The sequence below is a fragment of the Alexandromys fortis genome, unplaced genomic scaffold (assembly GCF_014885135.2).
Source record: "Alexandromys fortis isolate MF-2015 unplaced genomic scaffold, M_Fortis_MF-2015_v1.1 scaffold_66, whole genome shotgun sequence".
NCBI classification, from domain to species: Eukaryota; Metazoa; Chordata; class Mammalia; order Rodentia; family Cricetidae; genus Alexandromys; species Alexandromys fortis.
The window spans coordinates 2,370,214-2,388,809 of record NW_026067950.1 but is presented as its reverse complement, the minus strand read 5'-3'; the positions used below and the strand labels follow the sequence as shown (position 1 = coordinate 2,388,809).

General features: G+C 48.3%; 1 protein-coding gene across 19 annotated transcripts in view; it reads right to left on the bottom strand.

Annotated features, from left to right (window-relative positions):
* The window catches only part of Dock9 (dedicator of cytokinesis 9), a 239,432-nt gene that overhangs the window by 141,605 nt on the left and 79,231 nt on the right, over positions 1-18,596 (bottom strand). For 4 of the 19 annotated variants that reach the window (XM_050150340.1, XM_050150347.1, XM_050150357.1 and 1 more), the window contains exon 1: positions 2,085-2,349. The exons of the other annotated variants lie outside the window; for them this stretch is intronic. In XM_050150340.1, the coding sequence (XP_050006297.1) occupies positions 2,085-2,204 (120 nt within the window). In that variant the 5' untranslated portion in view covers positions 2,205-2,349. Of the gene's footprint in view, positions 1-2,084; positions 2,350-18,596 lie in introns of those variants that run through there. 19 annotated transcript variants of the gene reach the window in all.

Genomic DNA, 18,596 nt, shown 5'->3' with positions numbered 1-18,596 from the left:
AGCACTTGGGGCCTGGGGCCTCGTGCACAGGAAGAGGCTTTGGATGGGGAGCCTGCCCCAGGGATGGGAGTGTACTGTTTACATTCCCTGTTAACTATCAGCTGTCCCTTCTAAATGTTTATTATTGTCTCCTAGAGAGTACTGATACATTTTATATAATAATAAATAGTAATTAAATCATAATAAATAATGATAAAACAATAACTAAATGTTACTTCCTAAACGAACTATGTTCCCCGTAGTTAAACATCTCTCCATATAGTTCACTCAAATTACAGGCTTAGGTACAGGGGCTACTGGGGCTCAACTAAGGATTAGCACCCCGACAAACTGATCTTGTGACCGCACACTCCAGAGTGCTCCCCTGAGAACAAGCTGTGTCCCCAGCAGCCTGCTGAGATCACCTTTGCAGTGGGCAGCTATCTTCCCAAGCAAGGAGATCTGCCTGGGAAGTGAGCCTCCCCCCATATCCTGGCTTCTGATATCCCCTCTTATCTTGTGTGGAAGGGGAACCCCTGCAGATAAAAAAGGTGTCTTCATGTATCGGTTTCCTTCGAGCTCCATACACCTAGCTCTCTGCAGGTGCACAGAACTGGACCGTCCCACGGCACCAGAAGTTTCCACGCCCCAAGGAGTCTTTCCCCATGTACAGCTGTAGCCGGCCCAGCCTTGTCTTTTGCTGTTCCCTGTGGGACTGTCTGGAGGGAGATGAGCGCTAAGTAAATAACTACAGCCTAGCTGCATGAGCAGTGTGGGGGAAATGAACACCAGAAAGAGAAGCCAGTGTTTCAAAAGTCACTTTTATGTTATTTAAGAAAAAATTCGCAACATTGCTACAAGCCGCTCAACCCTCTGCATAGCTAATTCTGGATACCAGGAGAACCCCGACAGAACACATTTAAGGATATTCTCTGGGGAACCCAAACCACACAACTTCCTCCCACTTCCACACAATGTTTACTGTAGAAGACACACAGGTGGCTCAAGCCGTGGAGCTAGAAGAAAGATCTAAGATAAGGAATATACAACTGCTTCAAAACATCATCTGCGGGGGCGGAGGGGGGGCGGGGGTCAGCTTCCTCGACCGACCCAGTCTAGGATGAGCAAAGCCATTCTGGAGGCAACCTCCTCCGTCACAAGGGAAAGCCATCCGTTCATGTCAGGTTTGCTCTCGGGAAGTTTAAGCTTCCATCCTCACGGCTATTAATCAGAAACCAAACACTCTAGCAGCCGCAACTTACCATCCACGTTTGGGCAAAAGTTAAAAAAAAAAAAAAAAAAGGCTACATAGAAACGCCAGGCACCAGCATGACAATCCCTTCAACAGATCGTGTGAAAGGCTCGATTGTCTCCTCTGCAGAGATGCTGGTGGTTTCTGCAGCTTGCTTAAAAAATTATATGCCTTTATTGTACTAAAGGAATTCCACAGGGAAGCACAGCCTACTCAGAGACGGCCAACAACACAGGCACTTTTCACATCCTCCCTCCCAGAGCCGACCGCGGCACTTGACTCTGTTCAAACTGCTGTGAATTTAGCTAATGTTAAGACATCAGCTTTTCTGCCAGTTGCCACGCAGCTGAGATTCTTTGACTTTGTTCAAAGCTAACTCCCTAGTTAAGAAAACCCGAGTGAGGCGCAGAGAATGCAAGCAGTCCTGAAGCTCTCCGCACCTGCCTTGTTTTCTCGCGGACGGACGTAAAGAGGTAATGCACAGAAAAGTTTAATTCTACCAAGTGCTTTCTTTCCAGCTCCCAGGTCGCTATTAAAACGTCCCTGGTGGGGTTTATTTCTGAAAAATGTTGCAACTACGTGTGAGAAATTTTTAAACAATACCAAATTGTTTTATGCAGAGTTTCCTCCTGGAAACCTGTTCACCCACAAACATCAACATTTCTCTCCTCACCCAGGAAGAATGGAAGTGGGCTTTAGGTCAGCCTACAAGGGGAGGGATGGAGAGGGGGTGAGGGAGAAGGAGAGGAGCTAGCCGGAGACAGGCAGAGCGAGTCAGAAAGTCAGAGCCGGGCAAGCGTTGGCAGACTTGTTCGCGCACAGCCACAGTCCTGAGTGGGGCCCGCGTTCTTACCAGCACGGAGCTCTCCGCCTCCGCGTCTCCCTGGGCTGGATCCTTGTACTGCAGGGGGGACTCGATGACCAGCTCCTTCTTGTCATTTCTCCCGCTGGTCCTGTACTTATCAGCCTGCATTCTCCACCCAGAACCGTGGTCAGAAAGCCTGCAACAGGGACAGCTGAGAGTCCCCTGCTGCTTGAGGCACGGGCACACACACCACTGGCCAGAGGACGGAAAGGAAGCCGGTTTCCCAGGCACGAAGGGTCAGCCTTACTGGCTGGATGTGTGGAGCCTGAGGGGTGGGAAGGCATGGCCGAGAAGGCCAGCCTCCAGGGGTGTTACTACAGCTCGGAAAATGGGAGGCTCCTGCTCGCTGGCCAAAGGAAAACAAACCCCAAACAGAACAATACACAGTGTGCTGCCTCTGTGATGAAACACCAGCCTCACTGTGTCTGTCTGCTCCACGTGGAGTGGGCCAAACCAATGTGAGTCCAAACCGCGCAGAGCCGGAGCGGACGCCAGCGGATCTCAGCGAGACTCCCTCGTCGTTGCTCCCACACTGAAGCTCGAGCGAGGGAGCCTGACAGTCTAGAGCCGCAGTTTCAGAATGTTTTCATGTGTGCGGTAAGTCTAAGCACCCAGTACGTGGTGGCTGCTGATCAAAGCAGGACCAGACAACCACACAAGGGTGTTCCAACCACTTCTCACGGAAGGACAGACAGCAGCAGGCAAGCATCTGCTGTTAAGAGTATGCCGAATAAATTAACATTCCATGCAACACAAGCGCTCACCACGAGCGTTTCCTTTGCACGCACCAACATGTGTGTGTGCTGGAAGGTGTGCACCCAGCGCTAAGGGATGGGGAAGGTCAGAGTGGGCACGCGAAGCAGAAAGTCTCTTCTCCGGAGAGCAGGAAACAGATGGGAAGCCAAGACAAAAGCGTCCTACAGAGACAGACACACAGGAAAGCCCAGGGAAACAGCTAGGTTACTTTCAGGGTCCTACTTGCTGCCCCTCCCCCAGTGCGCCTCCAGAAGTCTACTTTATTATTTCCTCATATTCACGGTGAAGTAACTTTTTTTTTAAAAAAAAAGGTAAAAAAGAAGTATTGGCGGGATTTGCTAAAACGGCGCAGGGAGAGCATGCGTGGATCGTGGGATTAAGTATAGTGATGCACTTCCAGGATTAAATATACTGATTATTTCCAGGCGGTGCTTCAACTGGGAGCACCTCCCGTTTGGCACCTCTGTTTATTTCTCTGAAATCGGGAAGCATCTAGTAACCGATACAGATTAGTAACAGTCTGTAAACAGGGAACCTAGCTCTAAAGCATCCACAGCCCCGAAGTACAGAACACTCGGGGAACTGAACCGGCAGAAAAAACGCAGGTATCATCCCCACCCCCTCCCCACACCCCATCCCCACACCCCACCCCACTCTCCAGGCACAGCGACTGAGGCTGGCAGTGGGAACTAAGGGGCGAACCAGTGCCCATCCTGCCCCCCTTCTCCCCGCTAGCACCTGTCACTGTCATTAAAACACCAGAAATCCTTTTGAGTATGGGCATTAATGGTTCAATAAATAAACTACATTTAAAAATTAGTTAACTCGCTGAGTGTGGCTGCTCACACCCATAATTCCACTCAGAAATTCTGAGGCATGAACTCGGGAACCTGAGGTAGGAGTTCTGCCTCCTGTTCAAGGCTAGCCTGGAATAAAAAGTGAGCTCCTATGTCAAGAGAAAAACAAAACCTGGCTTTTTCAATAAACTCGTTTTTAAAGAGTTGGGAACACAGCCCGGATGGTGGAATGTTTGCCTGACAGGCACAGCCTTGGGCTCCGTCCTCAGCATCACACTAACCCAGAGTTGAGGCACAGCCCTGGGCTCCGTCCTCAGCATCACACTAAACCAGAGTCGAGGCAAAATCCTGGGCTCCACCCTCAGCACCACACTAACCCAGAGCTGAGGCACAGCCCTGGGCTCTGTCCTCAGCACCACACTAACCCAGAGTTGAGGCGCATGCCCTGGGTTCCATCCTCAGCATCACACTAAACCAGAGTCGAGGCAAAATCCCAGGCTCCACCCTCAGCATCACACTAACCCAGAGTCGAGGCACAGCCCTGGGCTCCATCCTCAGCACCACACTAACCCAGAGTCGAGATGCATGCGCTGGGCTCCGTCCTCAGCACCACACTAACCCAGAGTCGAGGCACAGCCCTGGGCTCCATCCTCAGCACCACACTAACCCAGAGTCGAGATGCATGCGCTGGGCTCCGTCCTCAGCACCACACTAACCCAGAATCGAGATGCATGCTCTGGGCTCCGTCCTCAAAACCACACTAACCCAGAGTTGAGGCGCATGCCCTGGAATCACAACACTATGGGGGCAGAGGTTGAAGGATCAGAGTTTCAAGGCCATTCCCTTCCTAAAATACATATGAAGTTCAAGCCCCGTGTGCCCCCCCCAAAGGAATAAACTGGGCAGTGGTGGCGCATGCCTTTAATCCCAGCACTCGGGGAGGCAGAGGCAGGTGGATCTCTGTGAGTTTGAGGCCAACTGGTCTACAACAGCTAGTTCCAGTACAGGCTTCAAAGCTACAGAGAAAAATCCTGTCTTGAAAACAAAACAAAAACAAAAAAAAAAGAAATAGAAAAAGAAAGAAGGAAAGAGAGGAGGAAGAAAGGTAGGAAGGGAGGGAAGGAAAACTATCCAAGACTTAGAAATTGGGTAGGTTGTAGGGTACTCTTTCAAAATTCAGGTTTTCTCATCAAAGCTGCATTCCAAAATAGTCTGACCCATGAATTTGAAAAATCATTGTAAGGTTACAAGAGAATTCAAAAGGGAAGGAGGTTCAGTTACAGTCACTAAAAGAACCACCAAATCGAAATTTAGAAGTATCCTAGGCATGAGAAACTAGATAAATGATGTCAGAGCTTGAAACAGAAACTGACATGAGCAACAACAGCTCAAAACCCTTTCTACGTGGCTCACAGAACAGGCCACTCCCTCCTCAGACTTCCACCGCCCCAGAATCCCTGTCCACTAAGGAGACACGCTATCCAGAGCTACGGAGCCAAACCACAGCAGCATCTGGTAGTGGTGCGGAGGTGTCAAAGCCTTACTCAAGAAGCACCATGTACTGTATCCTGACCTGCGTATGCTCCACGGGCTTGTCTGCTTCACGACTCTATATAACTTAGCCCTGCTTCTTACACCGGCAAACTGACGTGGAGTTTAAATGCACGCAGAGGCCACCTGGCAAACAAGGGTGAGGATCCAGTGTGAGCCCTCCACCGAGACACCGTGCTGAACTGACTTGTTGTAACAACTGCTGAGAAGATGTCAGCCAGCAATGACCGATAATGTCAACGTTTGTGTGTGACCTTGGGGGGGGGGGCTTCAGTGAAGTAGTAAACAGTCTGTGCGCCGGCACATTGAGGATCACGCACTGTGAGTCCTGCTCTTATTCCCGTGCTAAAGTAAGAACCTCTAGTCTTAAATTCAGGACTCTGGCTTTACGGCATAAAAGAGCAGCTCCACCAACTGCACTGGAGCAATACATTACAACGATCTCCAGCAACTGAAAATTAAATCCTGTCGTGGCTGCGGAGTTTGGGGCTGAGCCTCCGCAGTCTCAGTTCCCTCAGGCTGAGGTCAAAGCTAGCCTGCGCTACATTTCAAGACTGAAAAGGGAGGGCGATGGAGAAGTTCAGCAAGCATGAACACGTGAATTTGGACCTCCGTAGAAAAGCCTGGCGTGGCAGTGTGGACGTCCTCAAGACAGTTGCTGTTGAGGGGAAGGGATAAGCGGATTTGGGAGCTAATTTGTTAGCCGGTAATGGGTGACTCCAGGTTCGGCGAGAGATCCAATCTCAAAGAATAAGGTGAAAAGCAATCAAACATCCCAGACAGCAATCTCTGGCCTACACATGTATGACACACGCATCTGAGTGCAAACACACACACACACACACACACCTATGTGAGCATATATCTCTCACCGTCTCTACACACACACACACACCTATGTGAGCATATACCTCTCACTGTCTCTACCTACACACACACACCACACACACAGAGCATTCTCTTTTTGCTGACCCTGACAGAAGTTTTCACACACACACACACACACACACACACACACACACACACACAGCATTCTCTTTTTGCTGACCCCGACAGTCATTTTCACGCACATGCGCACACGCACGCACACACACAGCGTTCTCTTTTTGCTGACCCTGACAGTTGTTTTCACACACACACACACACATACACAAGCACACGCGCACACACATGCACACACAGCATTCTTTTTGCTGACCCCGACAGTCATTTTCAGATACTCGTTTGAAACACCACATGTTCATGCCATTAGTCAGGCGTTTTCCTAAGGACTTTGTGTATTTTCTTCAAAAGATTTAACAATGACTTTCTATGTGCTTTATTTAGTTGGCTCTGAATTCCTAGGCAGCCAGGACAGAAAGGCACGCACGATGAGTTTCCATAAGGTAAAACACGCCAGGTTCTGAAGGAATGTTGTGCAAGTTTCTCAGGCAAAGGTTTATGCAAAGAGGGCTGATGCGTGTTTGCCAAGGTTCTCCACTATCTACAGAAAACGCCCTGCACGCGCCTTTAATCCCAGCACTCGGGAGGCAGAGGCAGGCGGATCTCTGTGAGTTCGAGGCCAGCCTCGTCTACAGAGTGAGTTCCAGGACAGCCAAAGCTGTTACACAGAGAAACCCAGAAAACAACAAAAAGGAATTCGCATGCCAGACCATCCCGTCTCTCTATTTACACTCCAGACCAAGTAAAGCCGTCACCTGTCTGTCCCAAGATTGCTGACTCCTTCAAGGGGCCCAGCTCAAGAAAATCTCTGGGTATGAGACCTCCCCGTCGGGTGACTCAGGCGACTGGAAATGTCACCTCTCAGGATGCTTCAGACCTATGGCCACCGAGGGAGCTGAATGATGTCTCGTTCAACCTCCTGATCCCAAGGCTCCAAAGAGGATGTGGTTTCTCCACGCCTCAGGACAAGAGGACACCTGATGACATAGCAGCACCCACAGGAAATGCCATTTCAGAGGACAGGAAGCAGGTGGCCACGCTCTCCTCCATGATCTTCTAAAAGGGGGTGGATGTCAGGCCTGTGGATCCAAACGACACCAACATCACTGAGCCCCTGGACCCGCTGGCCTCAACGGGTTCACACACCCATAAGAAGACACCTAGGACCGTGCATTGGAGATACACCGTAAGAGTAGCGTAGCGACCGCAGTAACTCAGGACCCAGTGTGCGCTTCCACAGACAGGGCTTCAGTGCTCAAATGTCAGCATGCACTCATCCCTACCTGCTGGGTACGCAAAACCACAAAAGCTTACAGGGAAACTGGAGGCATTTCCCGGGGCGCCTTCGGTTCCTAGGAAGACTAACTTTAGACCTCTGCCTTGCCCTTCTCTTCCTCCCAGGAGAATGCCCACCACACTCCAGGAGGCCGCAGTGCCCCCCCCCCCATGCTCAAACCTCTCAAAGCCTCCTTCCCCAGGAAGCCTACTTGATCCTCCAACCCGGATGGGTTGGCTCCTCCTCTTGGGGGCCCACCTTTGGATCCCCAGCCTGACATGCCTGGTGCCTGTGATGCCTGTGCTCAGGGCTGATGCACACCGGCTGAGGGCAGGACTGACTCACGTTAAGAAGGAGTGCGCTCACGTGTGCGGTTGGTGTTAGGACACTAGTTACCGTCACAGTGTCGGTTACAGTGGAAAGAAGTATTTATTAAAGATGGCACTGTCGTTTGTTAAACAGAGAATTCAGCTAAGAAAATGTCTCTCCACAAGGCTTACTAGATGTTTTGTGAGATATTTCCAAATACTGTAGCTAGACTCTTGTAAGAGCACTAACAATAGAGTTGGCAAGATGGCTCAGTAGGTAAAATCACATGCGACCAGACTTGGGGACCTGAGTTTGATACCCAGGACTCATAAGTACAAATAATTTGATTTTTTAAACAAAGCATAAAGAACATAGCAGGGCAGCTCACATCTCTAATCCCAGCACTTGGGAGGCTGAGGCAGAGGATCACCATGAGTTTGGGGCCAGCCTGGGCTAGGGAGTAAGACTGTCTTTAAAAATAAATGAACAAACTTGGTTTTGGCAAGGAGTCTATGTAAATTTTGAAATTGTACTTGCTGTTGCTAATAACCATACGAGGAATAACCACACAGGGAATAAATACGCATGATCTCAGCCCAAAGGCTTTTAAACTCTTTGTCAAGGCCTCCTGGCACACCAAAAGTACATTTAAGTCACAAAAATTAGCTTTAAGGGCAAAAGAAAACTCACAGATGCATGTAAGCGTCTCTAATAACATGACCATTCCTCTCTCTAGTTAAGGTAGACAATGATAAAAAGTAGAAATTACCAGAACCACAAAGGGAGCCAGCGGATAAAGTTTTCCCATAGTGTTGTTGACCCTGTTGGGCTTGCTGGCCAAAGGAAAGGAAAGGTATCAGGAAATGACCTGCACTCCTGAGAACAACCAGAACATGACAGGAGCAGCCACACGGAGAAAGGGGCGTTGGGATGGAGAGGGAAATGGGAGGGTCACTTTAGGAAAGGACAGAGTTGACAGAGACTGGCAGCCATGTGGGAGGAGCAGGGCCCCTTAGAGAAGCTCCATTTACATGTTCGCCTCACTAGGTATCTGGCTGAACAACCACAGAGATGAAACCTGCATTACTATGTATTCTCTCTCTTGTTTCTTAGCAGGGGACCCAGGACCTAAGGCGCCCCCGAAAATGACAGAGCTGTGTGTGCCCCTGAGTTCTCCAACGTGAGGCGTCCAGAGCTTACTAATCCAGTTCTCAGGGGACTGTTGAGGAGAAGCCGCCCATCACCTACCACTGAAGGAAACCCACAAATCTCATCACACTGACGTGCCCAGGTTCCCGAGGTGGGGATAACAGCAATTTCCAGTCACTAGACGGCACTCAGGACGCCACCGCGAATACAGGTCGGGAAGTGGGTAACAAGAGACCTCATGACCAGTACATACAGCTTTGAAGTAGGGCAAATACCCGATCAGCTGTTTCCCGAGAACAGCTGAAGCTACTGAGAAAATGTTTACGGTATCACACAGGCAAGAGTTTAAAAACACAAACTGCGGTCATTGGTTCTCTTCAGTGTGTGGAACCATTTGTATTCTTTCCCCTCTGAAATCATCCACATTTTGTACGTTTTCTTCAGACACACAGTTTACTTCTGCAGAAACAAATGAATGAGCGCAGGCGAGAAGGCTCATGGGCGCCTGCTGCCAAGCCTGACAAACTCGGGACCCGCACAGCTGGAGGAGCAAAGCAGCCTCCATGCCTGTCCTCTGACCTCCACATGTACGTGTGCACGCACACACAGATACACACACAAAGTGTGACAAAAATGTTTTTTAAAGGGATAAATGAACGAACAGGGTTATGAGAAAATGAATGGACTTAGCACACTATTAAGCAGGCCACACAATCTCAGAAGTAAAAAAAAGAAAGAAAATGCACATTCTCTTTCCTATGCAGAATCCAACAAATGGCATCCACAGGGTGCAAATGAGAACACAGGGGAGAAATGCAACGGGAATAAAAGAGACAAAGCTAAACACACAGGCAGGAGGATGGACGGAACTCAGGTAGCAAGCGGCATTATGGGAGGTTATAAAGTTAATAGTAATTTATTTCTGAGTCTATCATGGGGAGGGTTCTGGTGGTGACTAAGAGCTTAAAATACTGCAAGTGTACAATTGAATGCACTGTTCCATGGCTCCCTTTCCAAACGCCTATTCCAACTCCATGAAGTTCACTGAGGTCTACAGACTGGGTGGGGTTCATTTTGGTGTATAACATTTTTACTTATTTTCAACTTTAGCTCAAATAAAGTTTACCTTTAAAACAGCCTTTTCTGTGCTCCCCAACCCAATGCATATTGATTAAACTCCTCTGCTCTTCGTGGTCCTTGTCTCTTGAATTGGCTACTGAGATAGGTGGCCGGGCCTACCCTGTCAGTGTTCCTAGAGTCACGGCGTTGGGCCGCAACTCCAGCTATACTGTTGGCAAGAAGGCTGGAGGGGAAGATGGATGCTCCTCTTTATCCAAGTCTCAAGGATGCTACATTGCCGGGCAGGGAGGGACGGGCAGGCACTGAGGGAGGAAAGTTAACCGCAGAGTGATCACGACCAGGGATAGGCTCCGTCCCCCACATCTGGCATTCTCTGTTCTACTTCCTGTTGAGCCTTGACCGGGGGCGGGGAGGGGGTGCGTGCGGTGACGACAACTCCAACAGCAATGTCAGTCATCCATCTCAGGGATGGAAATTTACACAGCCAAGGAAAACAGCGTGCCTGGGATTTCTCTCAGGAAACCCAACTCCAGGTGCGGGTTACTGACACTCGGCCTCAGCCATGTTTGGAGTCCTGCGCCCGCCACCTCTCCTTGGCTGCTTTTCAGCACACTAGCGCCTGACCCAGCGCTACCAACACAGCAGACGACACCTCACCTAAACAGTTCTCACAGGGTGAACGAGGCACCCCTCACGTGGTAAGGCTTGCGCAAACCCCAACCTCAAAGCAAGAGCTGGAATTTTCTCTTTCCTTTGTTCACCACACACAGAAGTTAAAGGCCAAGGAGTGCGTTCTTGGTGAGAAAAACAAACAAAATTCAATTATCTAGCTTTTGTTGGTGTGAATTTGTTGATAGAAATCTGGCACTCAATGTTTTTTCTTTAAGTTAAAATGTATCTTTTAAGTATCACTGTAAGATAAACTTCATTCCTCTTCTCTCACGGCCCCCTTCCAAATCAAAGAGAAGTTCAAAATGGCTCCACCAAAGGTTACTGGTTTGTAAAAATCTCTATTTGTACCTGTTAAATTGACCTAAAGTATCTCCATGGGGTTTCCAGCCAGACCATCATAATTCATAGATGAGAGACACAGCGAACGGTAGGGCACATAGCTCTAATTATTTCCAGGAGGCACAAATGATAGAGAGGAACTCAGGCCTCCAGGCAAACGCTGAGACACCTTCTGAAAAGAGGCAAAGGGAAAGTCCACCTCGAGGAAATTATGCAAATACATTGCGGCATTTTCCTGGGCTCTTCCAGCTCAAATCAGCTGGTGCTTAAGACAATGAGTGTGTACAGTAATTCCTGCTTCCAAACAATGACTGGGAAGTCCCCCACTTAAAGCCCCGCAGGCCACATCCCTTCCTTAAGATAGCATCTCCAGCAGTCAGGATGACAGCTCCCTTGTCCAGCTGCTGAGTGAGGGCCAGTGGTGTCGACCCCCACAATCCCATGGTGACAGTCACTGCCCGTCCACGTGACGGGGTGAGCCGGCAAAGGACGGCAAAGGACGACGGAACACAGCCATCCCAGGTAGTCACAGGACCCCGCCCCACTGCCATAGGAAAGATCAGTAAATCAAATGACTTTCTTCCTGGTGACAAATGATGGTACCAAAGATGAAACAGAAGCACATTCAACAAGGCGGATGAGTATGAAGAGGTGGTCCAAGCTTCCTTCCTCCTGGCTGGCCGTCAAAACATGAGCCACGCTACACAGATGATGGCTCTGACCACTGCGAGGATGGAGCTACAATCCACTTTATCAGCCCTTCTCAGCCTGACAGTACTTCGGTAACATGTCCACTCAGTGTTGAAATTTCTGCCCGGCGTGGAGGTGCACGCCTTCAATCCTAGGCAGATCTCTTTGAGATTGAGGCCAGCAGAATCTATATAGCAAGTTCCAGGCCAGCCAGGGCTAGAGTGGGACCCCTGTTTCAAAAGAATTTAAAAAAATAAATACTCCCTTAAAGATTAGATTTTTAAATGTTTTTCCACATACACATAAAACAATAAAAGCAAGAGACGACGGGTATGCTAACTGAGTGTTTGATTTAATCAGCCGACGGCATGAATGCGTATCAAAATGTCCCACTGTGCCCTATAAATATACACAGTTATTGTCAGCTGAGATCATTTCTCCTTTTAAAATTATTTTACTTTTTAATGATGTGCGCGTGTTTGTGCCTGCGTATATATGTGAGCGCGAATACAGATGCTCTCAGAAGCTTAGGAGAGGGCATAAGAGGCCCTAGAGCTGGAAAGCAAACCTGTCTCTGGTACAAGTATAAAAAAGCTCTTAACCACTGAGCCACCTCTCTAGTCCCAAAATAATCTTTTTATTTTAAGCTTTAATCGTATTTTATTTGTGTGCATGGTATTTCGTGGAAGCAGGCACGCACACGCAGAGCAGGCGTGCGGGTGGAGGACCATTTCTGGGCTGACTCTGCTTCTGCCATGCGTCCCAGGGACTGAACTCAGGCCATGCCTTCCCTATCAGGAGCCTTTACCTAAAGAGCCACCCCTTGGTTGTTCCTAGAACAAAACGAAATAAAATAAAATAAAAAGAAGCTATCCATGCGACACAACAGACTTCATCTTTCCCTCTCACACAAGGAGAAGCAGACTCTGGGAGTGGAAGTCCGGTGGACGAGTGTGATGATCAGTCAACCTGGGCAAACCTCAGTCCTCAGGAATCCCCCACAAAGGGAGGCCGGGCCTCAAGCCTCTGCCTGCTCAGCTGCAGCTAAACACAAAACAAAGGAGGCTTCCAACTCCGCCTAACGCGCAGCTCTCCAAACACACTTTTCTATGTACGGTTTGCCAAGACCTCAATGGGGAAGTGGAGACATATTTTTTTTATTATTGTAATTGTGGCAGGGATAAGCAAGGAAAACAAAAAAAGCCATTTACCCGGTCTCCAGGGACTTGAGGGACGTTCTTACTGAACCAAGTCCACCTTGGCCCTTCAGCGTGACAGCAAACGCTATTGTCTGCAGAGACTGGGTATGCTTTTAATTAAGTAGCTTATCCTAAATTCACACTGTGCCATGGCTTTGAGCTAGGTTCCGCCATTAATTCGAGACATGGTGATTAAGTAGATTTGGATTTTTCAAGCTTTTTTTTTTTGAGACATAATTTTGCCTCCCTTTTGCTCACATAAGCGTCTTAGGGGAGGCACAATGAATATGGGAAACTTTTCTATGTCTGAAAATAAAAGGTCTAAAGAAATGGAATAAAAGTCAACACTCATAATGATTATATTTGAAATGTAGAACAAATGGCTTTCTCTCCTTCCCTTTAGCCTGATTTTTAAATTTTCCTTAATAGTCATGAATTACTTTAAATTAAATACTTCTTTAAAATTTCAAAGTCATTTGGGAAATAATTCAAATGAATGTCTTTGGAGGTGGCCAATGCTTAAATGCAACTTCTTCCAGGGCTGGTGCCAGAGGGTGGTGACTTCAGTCACCAAATTCACAAGAGCACGGGGGGGGGGGGGGGGGGGCGGGGAGCTCAGAAATGAAAACAGTAATACTTAAGTGAAACACTTGAGCAACAAAAAGGAAATTGAAATTGTTCTCCTAAAACCTGTGATATACAAATCAAAACTGTACGTTTCCTTTGCCTCAGGACCAGCATGACTTCCTAGGTAGGCACCAGGGCACGGGCACCGCCTAGGCCTCCAGAGACCCGGCCACGCGGCTCTCATTTTATGAACGAAAGCTTCGTGAGTCCCAGGAGAGACGGTGCATCAGGAGCCCTTACAGGACAACTTCTCTAACAGACCTTGATTTTGGATCTGTTTATCCCTTGACCTTGACAAAATCAACTGACTTCTAAAGCTCCAAGTGACCAGAATATAAAATCTCAAGCTCAACATCCACGCTTCTCTGTCAGACGGTAAGTAGCACTCTTGGGACCATTTGAGCAGGAAAGCCAACCCACTCCATGGGAACCCTCGTGTCCTGGTTCTGTGTAGATGGACCTCCTGAAGGCTGTGAGCAGGGAACAGAGAGGAGGAAAGAGGACCTGAGAGGCAGGGCAGAGCCATTCCTGCCGACTTCTCCCATGAAGGAAGCAGGAAACAATGCACTGGGATGTGTTCTCAGAGAGGAAGGGCAGCTTCAGAGGTGACACGGCCCACGGACCTGGATCTCCCGGCTTCTCTGCCCTGAACTTTAGCACAAAGGCAGAAGTCCTGGCTGCCTCCTGAAGTCTCTCCCTCCTCTGCCCCAGGAAATGCTATCTATCACTTGGGAATGCTCTCCCACCACCTCGACCTGTTCGGTGCCTTGCTCACCTCCTAAGCTACAGCTCTACGGTCCCTCCCTTTCATAAGGTCCCAGAACACTCAGTCCTGAAGAATGTCTTTCTGGTCCAGATAAATGGAGGTGAAGCCAGAGCCCTGCCAAACCTGGTTGTCCACTGAGTTGGGAAGTTTAAAATAACAACAACAATAACAATAAATACTAAAGCTATTATCCCAGGGTCCTGCCTGGACCTTCTGAATTGCTATCTTGAACCGAAAGCCAGGAGTCTGCATTCCTTCCCGGGGGGTTCCCCGGGTGAAGGTGTGCTACAGGCAGATGCTCATCTATATCCTATTGGCTTTGCTTTAGTTAACTCGAGGAGCGTGAAGAGCAGACATCCATGGTGGAAATCTGAAAGCAGGAAATCACGGGTGGGTACCCAGAAATACCTGGGCACAGGTATAACACAAGGGACTGTATTTGGCAAAAAGTAGGGGATGAACCAGAAGGGAGAGCGGAGCCAGGGATGGAAGACGCACGGAGCTTTACTCGAAATGTCTCTGAAAATCTGCACAGTTCCGTGATTGATCATTTCCTATCTAGTCAACTTTTGGGGAGGCTCTGTCTCTCCCTGACCCCCAAAGGCCAAACCTTCAAGAAGAGCCTTCCAGAACATGACGAGGGACACACATCTCTCAAATGCTTCTACTGTTGTGTCAGGCATGGAACCCTTGCTAACAGTACCCTCTCCCAATAGGATGTAGAATGAAGCCAGCGTGAGCCTGTGGTTCCCTCTCCACAGTCCTCTTGCTTGTTGCAGGCTGACTTACAACCTTCCACTCAAGTATCAAACCTGCGACCAGCGCTAACTCACAGCAATGACGTGATTTGGTTAGAGAAGAGCAGAGTGAAATTCTGGGGGTTTCCTCTCCACCTAAGAGGAGTAAAATGTGAAGTCGCATGTCTATCCATGTCCTCTACAGTCCATTGTAATTTTGTTGGGAAGGGGGGGAGTCAGAGACAGCGAGAGGGAATGAATGAGAATGTTAGTTACTATCTAACACAAACCGAATGTTACAATGTTTCAAAAGAAACCTGTTCCTCAGACTCCACCATATAGCTGCCCCCTTCCTGAGCTTCTCAATTCCCTGGTATAAACCTTATCAGAATGATGGTAAAGTAAGGAATTTGAAACAAGTTTTGTTTGTAGCATCTCCATTGTGGCATCTTCTTGTTGTCTGGTGGCTGTCAACTTGACACACTCTAGAGTCACCTGCGCAGAGGGATCATCTTCCGTGGTAACAGACCTAGACAGAAGGGCCCAGCCCACTGCAGCAGGCACCATGCCTAGCCAGGTAGGTGGTCCTAGCTTGTGTAAGGAAGTTAACTGAGCAGGTCAGAGGACAAGCCAACAGCAGCAAGGTGATTTCTACTTCAAGCTCCTGGGTGAATCCCTGCTCTGACTTCACTGGGTGACCTGGAAAGGCAGACCAAAATCCTTCCTTCCCCGGTTCGTTCAGAGCCTTACAGAACACAGAAAACAGTGGTGGTGGTGGTAGTGGTGGAGGTGGTGGAGGTGGTGGAGGGGGTGGTGGTGGTGGTGGTGGTGGTGGTGGTGGTGGTGGTGATGGTGGCTGTGGTTTTACTATTTATTGAGACAAGGTTTTACTCTGTAGCCCTGGCTGGCCTGGAAGCTACTGTGGCTTTGACTACAGGAAGAACTCTCCTTGCCTCTGGTGAGCCATGGGCCCAGCTCTACATTGTATTTACTCAGAGCAAGGTCTCAATGATATATAACTTTAAACTGGTAATCCTCCTGTCTCCAATCCCAGGTACTAGGATTCTATGTGTGAGCGCCCCATTGAGACTGCATTTTAAACTATAACTATGTTAAATAGCGCCATCACCAACATCTCGTTTTGAGATAACTGCAGTATACACTACCTTAAAGGCCATTAACACAGCACAAGACACAGAAGGTCCAGGCTTACTAATTCATCAACAGCTGAGTTAGAACAACCCCAACCATCGCCAGCATCGGCTCTCCAGACATGATGTGTCACCTCAGGGGCACGCAGCGCAGACTGAAGACACCAGAGCACTGATAAAGGTGGCTTCTCCAGACTTCTCTGCAACTCAGGAACAAACATTAAGGCCAGAGTTGACTGGGCCTGCTTTATCCTTCTACTACAGCACTGGCCTGGCCAGACTCTGGGTGTCGAGGTACATTCCATCAGAGAACACTTCAGAAAAGAACCAAAATGTTCCTCTGCATTTACCCAGTGATCCATTCATGTATGAAAGTCCTTGCTGCTCAAATACTCTGAACATGTGTGTGCATGCACACGTGCATGCGTGCTATGTGTGGGTGGGCATGTATGTGTAAGTGTGGAGGGCGGAAGACAACATCAGCTGTCATTCCTCAGGTGCCATATACCTTGTTTTTGAGGCAGGGCCTCTCATTGGCTAGACTGGCTGATCAGAGAGCCCCAGTCGCTCTTGCCTCTGCCTCTCCAGTCCTGGGATTATAAGTATATGTTACCATACCCAGTTTTTTTTTTCTAACATGTGTTGTGAGGTGTCAACTCATGGACTTTACTGACTGGGCCATCCCCTCACCTCCTCTATAAGCAATCTTAACCACAGAGTACTATATAAAAATGGGACATTCCAGGAGCACACAACCTCCTGCAGGATGAGTGTACAATCGTCTAAAAAGAATGTAGACAAGCAACTTCATTATCCACCATGTCAGGAAATGGGCTAGGCCTGCCCCGTCCGGCTTGCTTGCTACTGGCCGCATGGCTGCTCAGACAGAGATGTTTACAAGCTAAGTTTCAAAGACTATGCAAGGAAAAAAAACAACAGAAAATATCTTTCTAGCGGGATACACATGACTGAGAATTAAAGCTAGGGTCCTCTACATATTAGACAAAAACTGCACCATTAAGCTATATCCCAACCCTTTATACCTTTTGAAGCAGGGTCTCTAGTTCCCAGGCTTAAATTTGCTCTGGAATCCAAGGCAGACCTTCAGCTCAGATCCTTAGCCTCCAGAGGACGAGCCTGGGTCATAAAAACTAGCTTATTGCTAATTCTCTTAATGATTAAAGCTCAAAGGGATTTTCAATTTACTAGGTTTAACGAAGTATATTACTAAAATCAATGTCATCTGCTCCTCTTCCTGTTTCTAATACAGCTACCAAAAATATATAACTATATATGTAAACAAATATATTTACTAATATATGTGCTAACATACAGTGAAACTTATATATATAAAATATTATGGTTTGGGGGTTTAGCTAGAGAGAGGATACATATTCTATCTTATTGATAGGCTATATATATCAATATATTGATATATCTAATATATTGATCCTATATTGATCTCTGTATTATTTTGAAAAAACTGATAAAATAAAAAGACTTTATTATTGGGCAATGCTATAATAGGTGGTCTCTAATCCTGTCATTTTTTTCCTAGGCAGAACACACACAGACACACACAGACACACACACACACACTTTCCAATCTCCTCGGCACTTAAGAGATTGAGTTCTTTTAGACAAGAGCAAAAGGAAACATGAAAAGGCCATGGTGTGGCTAAGTCTAAGCACAGTTCTAAAACACACTGCTTTCTAAAACACGCTCTTCCTCAGTCTGTGGGTTTGCTGGAGGCAGCCACTCAGGAGGCGGCCTCCTAGGAGGCCCCAGCAACAAGCAGCCACAAGATGGGAAGCAGCTAGGTTTCTGAGCTGTCACACCCAAGACCACCCAACGTACACCCGCCAGATCCGGCAGGGCAGAGTTCCCGCAGCTCGTCACAGCAGCCAGCATCCCTTGATTAATTACCCCACTATGAGACGGGGTCACAATAGGCAGGATGACTGACTAGCTGTGGCCGGGAGCTGTGGGGAGATGTTTCGGAGATGAGGTGTCACTGCAATGGTATCTGTAAGTGGTGCTTCCTCACTCCACAGCGCCGGTATCACCAAGAAAGCTTGTCAAAACACGGACTGCTGGGCCTCTTCTAATCCTCTCTAGGGTGATCCAGCCATGGAGGTCTGTGTAGGAGGCTTGGCCCACCAAGAGCACCTAGACTCCCCACATCCCCACCCAGAGCCTCCTGTGAGCCAGGCTGCCAAGGCCTCCCCAGTCTAGGGGAGCCGATTCACCATTGTGGAATGCCATTGAGAATCTGCTCTAATGAGCTCCCAAGTGAACTGCTGCTGGCCCTTTAAGGCTTCAAGTGTGTTAGAGCACAGTTAGGGAGCCAAATCTTTAGGCTTAGACGGGATTCTGTGAAGCCCTAGAAGAGAATAAAAAGTCCTGGAGGAGAAACAAACTACGTCCCCACCAGACTCTGATGCTGGAGAGGCTGGCA